General features: G+C 40.8%; 1 protein-coding gene across 1 annotated transcript in view; it reads left to right on the plus strand.

The window, feature by feature from the left end:
* The window catches only part of BICDL1 (BICD family like cargo adaptor 1), a gene marked incomplete at its 5' end in the record, with an annotated part of 93,421 nt that overhangs the window by 3,956 nt on the left and 80,797 nt on the right, over positions 1 to 8,668 (plus strand). The window contains one exon of the mRNA XM_007938289.1: positions 4,330 to 4,545. Within this exon, the coding sequence (XP_007936480.1) occupies positions 4,330 to 4,545 (216 nt within the window). The remainder of the gene's footprint in view (positions 1 to 4,329; positions 4,546 to 8,668) is intronic.

Below are 8,668 nucleotides of genomic sequence, written 5' to 3' on the forward strand. Positions count from 1 at the left end.
GGGTTTGACTCGACGGCACATAACAACAACAACAGTCCTATTCTAATGATTCTAGTCCCCCCTTTTTTTAAGGGGGAAAAAAATCAGATGAAAATGATCACTGGTGGATTTAGGGAAGTTAACCCGAGGTCCTGATTTGTATTCAGTGCTTGTTATTGTTGTTGTTAAGAGTCACTGAGTCGGCTTTGACTCCTAGCGACCCCAGGTACAAAAGAACGAAACACCGCCTGGTCCTCACACTCTCTACTACCCTGCCAGAGCCCATCGTTGCAGCCACTGTATCAGTCCATCTCCTTGAGAGTTGTACCTTTGTTCGCTGACCCTCTACTTTACCAAGCATATCCTTCAGTGCTCAGTCCACTTAAATGACGGTACTTTTTTGTATTTTTTCAAGTACCACATTGCATTTTTGGTCCTTTGCAGAAATGCATTTCTGTACATACCTACTTTATGTAGGCTAATGTTATTAAATTGTTTTTTGGAGTTTCAAATAGACTTTAAAAAAAAATAAGTTTTAGATTTACAGAAAAATTGGGGGGTGGTAGAGGCATCCCCATATACTCCAGACCCAATTTTCCCTATTATTAACATCTTATATTAGTATGGCACATTTGCTACAATTAGTGAATAAAGCAATACTGCTGCAGCGTTATTAATTAAGGTGCTCTGGTGGCACAGTGCCTACAGCATTTGATTGCTACCCAGAAGGTTGGCGGTTCAAACCCACCAGCCGCTCCGCGGAAGGAAGATGGAGTAATCTACTTCCATAAAGATTTACCACCTCAGAAACAACTGAAAAACCAAACCAGTTGCCACTGAGTCAATTCTGACCCACGGTGACCCCGTATGTGTCGGAGAGGAACTGTGCTCTGTGGATAGCGTTTTCAGTGGCTGATTTTTTCAGCAGTGGATCATCAGACCATTCCTCTGAGGCGCCTGTGGGTGTACTTGAACCTCCAACCCTTGGTTAGCAGCCGAGCACTTAACCATTTGTGCCACTCAAGCATTCCATTAATGATGAAAGTTCTTACTTTATTCAGATGCCCTTGGCTTTTGCTTGTCTTTTCTATTCCTGGATCCCACCCACCATACCACATTACATTTAATTTTCATGTCTCTTTGGTTGCTCTTGACCACGACAGTGCCTCAGACATTGCTTCTTATTGATGACCTTGATCGTTTTGATGTTAGCATTTAAAATACATAGAACCCTGGCAAATAAGGGAAAGAACGGACAGAGCCTCGCCTCTACATTTCTTGACATTCTGCCTGTAGTTGGCTGGTTAATTTAACATTTAATTGAAAGTACAATCATGGGAGAAACCTTTCTTTCCCCAGAGTAGACAAAAGGCCACATTCTCTATGCTTGTTAATAGGAAAGTCTTGATTTCCCCCACCCCACTCCCAAACGGTTGGGAAACCTGTAATAGGAAGTTTGTCTCCTGTCCAAAGAACTGTAAGGACAGGCTAGGCTCATCAGCACCACCTGTCCTCACCCCCTGTTCCCCTTCCCCCAAGTGGACTGGATTGTTTTAGTTGCTTGCTTGGGCTCTTCACTAACAGCTGTTTGCTGCATATTTTGAAGTCTCTCTGTTCTTTTAGAACACAAGCCTAATTTATCTGGCCTCTCAGCAGCACTGTGATTACTGAGCTGTTGCTGTTCCCTTCTGCTCAGTCTTTTTTCGTTTGGGGAAAACTCAGTAAAGCCAAAGGATCACAATTTTAGGATCACAATTAGCATTTGTTTCTGCGTTCCATCTTTCTGAAGTTTCTACAGTTGCTGAAATGTTCTCACTTGGAGAAGTTCAGCAGTATGAAGGAAGCACAGAGCAGGAAATTCTCACGCTGAGAATGAACATGCTCAGAACTGAGGCTGTAAAAAGTATAACTGTAAAGTAAGGTGGCTTTTCAATGAATACACCTGAGTGGCTGTATCCAAATGAGTTATCCCCTTGAAAGTGGTCTGCTGGGAGGCTGAGCATTTTTTGCAATGAATACTGCCTTTGCTAGTGTGCTCAGGATTTTCATTTTGGATCATCTTTTTAATCTTCTGACACATTCTTTTGATTTCTCTTCATCACGGTAAATTTTCATTTTGGGGGTACATTTAAGAACCATTTACAAGCTGTTCAGAGCAAAGTCGGGGAGAGGGGATAAGATGGCAGGAGGAAAGTAGGTAATCTCATTTTTTATATAAACCTCAGATATGATATAATGGGACTGACTTTGGTACATGACTGTAAACTAGCCATTAAGTGTTACCAAAGAAGCATGCCAAAAACTGAAAGATGGAAACTTTGATAGGATAAGAGTGTGCATTCCTAAGGTGGAGAGATGATTGAGTACTCTGAAGGAGAAAATTCATATACTCATTTTAGCTGATTGACACCGTAGTAGTGTTTGAGATCCACCTTAGGTGTGCATCACAATTTCCTGTAGAACTTAAAAACATACACACGGATGCCTAGCCCTCATCCCTTCTTAACTGAGTCACAGTCTTAGGAATCGGGGTCCAGGTAGGTGTTCTTTAGAACAGTTCCACCAAAACTTTTCTGAGGGCACCAAAAGTTAAGGACCCTTACTTTAGCTTGCACCTCATATATTCTTTGGAATATAGACTTGACTTTTGCACGTATTATGCTTGTTTAAGTAGGAGAACATACTTGACTCCGAAAAGAAGCCATAATATTTAAACAAAAAGATGTTCTTATTTCTTTCATTCAAAGGAATCCCCATCTTTGGCACTTAGAACTACTTCAAACAAACTGTCCTTTTCCTGGATAGCATTTATCACACACAACTGAATACTTTTATCAGTCTTCCCCACTGGAATGAAAGTTCCATGAAGATGGACCCTATCTATTTTGTTGGTCATGTTGTCCTCAGGGTAGTACCTGGCCCATAGTAGCCACTCAAGAAGGAATGAATGGATCAGAAATAAATCTTAATGGATCATGATTTAAAGTAGGCCTGAACCTGAGCTTACCTTAGTGATTTTGAAATATAGGAGCTCTGGTGGCGTAGTGTCTGAAGCATTTGACTGTTAACCAAAAGGCTGGCGGTTCAAACCCACCAGCCACTCCTCGGAAGGAAGGTTGGGCAATCTACTTCCGTAGTAATACTGCCTCAGAAACCCAAGGAAGGGTCGCTATGAGTCCGGTCCAACTCGACGACATGTAACAACAACCGTGCTCTATAGCCACCAATATTTATCGAGTTATGATTTACAGCACTAAATGGTCAAGGGACTTAGTTACAAATTCCAGCTCTTCCGTTTCTAGTGTTGACCTTGAATGCTTCACCTTTCATCCTCTGTTGCCTCATTTCTAAGAAGAGATGGTTAATCTAAAGGATTGCTGAAGTCCTCTCCAATTCTGAAAAGTCTGTGGTTCTAAGTGCCAGGTATTATGCCAAGTATAAGAAATGGCTCCAAAAGCAGCCCCTTTAACAGAATAATGAGTATTTTGAACAGGTATATGTTGTTGTTGTTGTTATGTGCTGTCAAGTCGGCCCCAACTCATAGCGACCCCTCCTAGGGTTGCTGAGGCAGTATCACTACGGAGGTAGATTGCTCAACCTTCCTTCCGAGAAGTGGTTGATGGGTTTGAACCACCAGCCTTCTAGTTAGCAGTCAAATGCCTTAGGCACTATGCTACCAGAGCTCCTGGACAGGTATATAGGGTGAACATTTGCATCAGGTAGATATACTCCTTAGAGCCATAGATCATGGGAGAACAGAAGGGCATTGTATGCACAGGGAGATAGCTGAGGGAGGAGGACAGGAATGCATAGGAAATAAGGACACAGGGGAGAGGTAACTACAGGGAAGAGGTGGGAAGAGAGCTGTTACACTGTGGTGAATTGCAGTCAGTGTCATGAAACAAAATGTGTATGAGCTGCTGTATGGAAAATGAATTTGCTCTGTATACTTTCACCCAAATCACAATTTAAAAAAAAAAAAGTAATGAGTATTTTGGTTATGAGACTCATTTTCAGCTGTTTAAATACACAGTTTATCCATTGATGAGATAACTTGCTAAATTTCAAGTGAACCCCTAAGTCTAGAACTGCATGCCCAAGGACAGGAATAAACATAATAACCATTATGTATTTTCAATAGGGATGGTGTTGTGTTTGCCAAACAAATTCTTTTCCTCCTCTGGATAAAGGGAATATTTTTATAGCTGCAAATTGGGCAACGTACATCTGTCCTGTGTGGCAGACTGTTGTGTTTGCTGAGTGACTGGGGCAGAGAAAAGTTAAGAGTGTGTGAAAAGCGAGAAAGGAAAGGCTGTGAAATTTTTAACAGTTTTTAAATTTTTCATCCAGCACTTAGAACAAGAGAAACATGAACTGAGAAGACGATTTGAGAACCGAGAAGGAGAGTGGGAAGGGCGAGTGTCCGAGCTTGAGAGTGACGTGAAGCAGCTTCAGGATGAGTTGGAAAGGCAGCAGGTGCACCTGCGGGAAGCAGATCGAGAAAAAACGCGGGCAGTGCAGGAACTGTCCGAGCAGAACCAAAGGTTACTGGATCAACTCAGCAGGGTGAGTCATGAGTTCAGAAAAGAATTTATGGTGCAGAATATTCTAGAAGTTGAAACAGAGCTGCTGTGAAATGCCAGTCATGTAGATGGTAACAGCAGTTGTGGTTTTTGTTGCTTTTGGGTTTGACCTCAGCAAGTTAAGTGTCTTCCACCTGGAAGAAGTGTGCTGAACTAGGAGCCAAGACTAATCCTTGTCATTAACCAGCTATGAGACTTTGACAAATCACTTAAAAGTTTTCTCACTTGTAAAATGAAAGAGTTGTGCTTAATGAGTGCTGACAATCCTTACACCTCTAGAAGTCCATGATGACTTTACCTAGAGAAACCTTGTCACTGGGAAAATTATCTGAATGCACTTAGTTCACATATTAAAGGGTGCCATCTTTAAAATGAAAAGCTCAGGGACAATTTCTACAGCAGATGATTTTCATTCATGTTATATTCGTGAGTGTACATTCTTTCATGTTATTTAAATGTGATAGGCGTGTGTGTCTCTATATTTAAAATTCATTTTTTTTTAATTTCCACATTAAGTAAAAATTCTTACTTGTGCCTGTATAGGGTCTGTCATGGAAGTATTAGTTAACCAAGGTCAAGAATATAAAATCATTGCAAAGAAGGGGGTTGGCACCTGAATAAGTGGAAATCTAATTTAAATACAGAACATACCTTTTTAACAAATGCAGGAATGTTGTTAATGTCCTGGTCTCTAACTCAACCCACTGTTGGAAATGAAGAGCTGGATTTACTGTTGCATCTCAGTCCTTCCTGTTTGGTAGAAGTAGAACTGCTGACTTGAGTTAACAGAGAAAAGGAACTTCTGCTCTGATCTCGTCCCTAAGAGCCCAGGTTCTCACGAGAGTACTGCCTTGTCCACGCGTTAGTGTTTGGTGCTCAGATCTTTGGGAAATGTTAGCTAGATAGAGCAGCTTATAGTTGAACTCCTGGCTCTCCCACTCATTTGATGGGTGACAGAGTATGAAGTTGTTGAATTAGTATGTGTCACAGATGTTTCCTTCAGGAACTCTGAAACTGGTGAAAGCTTGTATGCCTCACAAGCAGTGGTGAAGTAAATGTTGGCCCTCAGAGACTGAAGATGGGGGAAGGGAGGAATAGCTAGTTGCAGGGAAAGTATCAGAGCATGAAAAAGGAGTGCTGATGGTACAGTGGTTAAGGTATTTGACTGTTAACCAAAAAGTTGGTGATTTGAACCCACCAGCCGATCCATGGAAGAAAGATGAGGCAGTCTGCTTCCATAAAGATTTATAGCCTTGGAAACCCTACGGGGTCGCCATGAGTTAGAATGAACTCAATGGCAGTGAGTTTGGTTTGGTTTTTATCAGAACATGTGAAGGTGAGAATTCAGATAGTAGTAAGTAAAGCTAAGGATCTTACCTGCATGTTTCGCACCCAGGAAATCAAATCATCTTCCCCTCTTTGATTGGGAAACAAGAGTTGGACAGTTTTTCAAGATTTCACAAGGCCAGCTCAGTAACAACATTTCTGACTCTGTTCTAAAACCTTTTCAGCAACTAGGAAGGGAATGTGTGTTCTTGGAAGATTTTATAGGATTTTGAGTCTTTTAATTCATTATTCATATAAAGTTAAACCAACCAGCTAGGCCTGACCAGATTGATTTACTTGTACAAAAACATTTAGTGAATACTCTGGACAAGAGTTTCTTATGGAAACTTAAGGAATGAATACAACAAACTAGAACAATTAAAGGGAAAATTAAGAGTTCTTGAGGACACAAAGTAGTGTAGGCAGAGCAGACTTAACCCTGCTCTCTGATCTGGTGAAAGGTAGGTGGCCAAGGGACAAGAAGGGAGAACACAGATCCTAACATGATTTAGTGGAAGATGACAGATGGGGCTTGGAATTTAGATCCATGTTGAATCTTAACTATGCTTCCAATTCACTGAGTAACTTTGTTTGTGCCTCACTTTTCCTGTCTTTACAATAGGGGTAAAATCTGTATTTCACACCAGTATTATTGAAATGAAAATGAGACCATGTGTAGTTCAGGAGCATATGAAGGCAAGGATATTTTTCATTGTTGATGGTTATTTTACTAAAGCAATATATGTATAGTTGAGGTTCCTTTGCCTATATCCTTTGTAGAAAAATCCTGATAAGCTGCTCCCAAGAGAATATAGGAGGATAACATTTCCTCAAGATCTAGATTCTTGTTATGCTCACTGGCCTTGAATGTGGGCCTTTGGTGAGTTCCATGGCCTTTTTCCCTTTCTCTTTTTAAACAGGACAAGCCCCTGGGGTTTCCATCAGCAACCAGTTAGATTGCATTTTATTATCCTTTTATTAACTGAGTATTCAGGAACTAGAGGAGTTGAGCACTTTGAGGTGAATTAAGATTCTCCTAAGACGATTCTGCAACTGGCGGAGGTAGTAGAAGGCCATGTTTTTCTTACAGTCTCTATAATGTGCTTTTTATAAGTATGACATGTATAATATCTAAAATGTAATACAATATTTCTGTGATGTTTTTGTCTGAAGTATTTTTACATATACTGTTTTCTTTGACTGCTATGGCCTCTAAAGTTCGTCTTCCTTTCTTTATAACAGTTTTATTGGTACATAATTCACATTCCATGAAGCTTGGCCTTTTAAAATGTACAATTCACTGGTTTTACTATAGGCATAGCATTGTGCAACTGTCACCACCCCCTAATTTTAGGTATTTCTTCCTCCAAAAAATAAACTGTATACCCACTAGCAGTCACTCCCATTTCACCTAACCCCTAGACACTGTCAACCACTAAGGCTTCATTCTCTATGGATTTGACTATTCTGGGCATTTCATATAAATGGAATCATCAATATGTGGTCTGTTGAGTCTGGCTCCTTTCACTTAACAAGCTTCATCCGTGTTGTAGCATGTATCAGTACTTCATTTCTTTTTATGGCTGAAGAATATTCCATCATATAGATATACCACATTTTGTTGTTCCATGCATCAATTGATGGACATGTAGGTTCTTTCTGCCTTTTGGCTACTGGGAATAATGCTGCTGTGAACAGTTATGTACAAGTTTTTGTGTGGCCAAGCTTTTGCAGCTCTAAAGTAGGGTGCTATGAGCATATGGAACCATGCACGTCTGCATCCTCATTATGATGAAGATAGGGGTAGGTGTGTTCCTTATTTTACAGCTGAGAAAACTTGAGGGACAGAAAGATAGGTGGCTTGAGTAAGTATCTTTCAGTTCAAGATTGATTTGAGTTTTCATACCTCAATTTTAAATTTCTGAGGCAGCCATTAAGAGCAAGGTTCTGGAGCCAGACAGCCCTGAGATCAAACACCCGCTTTGCCTTTTCCTAGCTGGGAAAATATGGGGGAAGTTATTTTACCCTTTGAGGCCTCTGTTTCCTCTTCTGTGTAATGGAAACAATTATACCTTGCTATTTCCTAATAGTGTTGTGAGGACTAAATGCAAAAATACATGTGCAACTGTCTACCACAATGTCTAGCGTACAGTAAATACTTCATAAATGGTTGTTGTTGTTGTTGTGATATGCCGTCAAGTCAGACCCGACTCATAGTGACCCCTCGTTGGGTTTCCGAGGTGGTATCACTACGGAGGTAGATTGCCCACCCTTCCTTCCGAAGAGTGGCTGGTGGGTAGCCATCATAATTATCATTTTATCATCACGTAGATGTGATTTTTGTATCTGGTCCAGAATTGATCCTCTAATTTGATAAGAGAAAGCTCTGACGTGTCCTCAGCACCTGTTGTTTTTGTTAGGTGCTGTTGAATCAATCTCAACTAGCAAGTAAGAAATTGTTTTATTCCAAAAAGTCATGTGAGCTTTGCATCTTAATTCATAGCTGATCTGAGTGTTTTAACACAGAAATTTGTAAAAACGTTCTGTTTACTAGTTAAATGTCTATTCACAAATTTTTATGTGAAATTGATCCTTCTTGGAGTTGGGTCAGGAGCTGTGGTAGCATAGTGCCTAAAGCACTTGACTGCTAACCAGCAGGCTGGCAGTTCAAACCCACCAGCCACTCCTCGGAAGGAAGATGGGGCAATCTACTTCCATAGTGATACTGCCTCGGAAACCCAAGGAGGGGTGGCTATGAGTGGGATCCGACTCGATGGCAC

The sequence above is a fragment of the Orycteropus afer genome, unplaced genomic scaffold (genome assembly GCF_000298275.1).
Source record: "Orycteropus afer afer isolate SDZICR_OR568_19922 unplaced genomic scaffold, OryAfe1.0 scaffold00048, whole genome shotgun sequence".
Lineage (NCBI taxonomy): Eukaryota > Metazoa > Chordata > Mammalia > Tubulidentata > Orycteropodidae > Orycteropus > Orycteropus afer.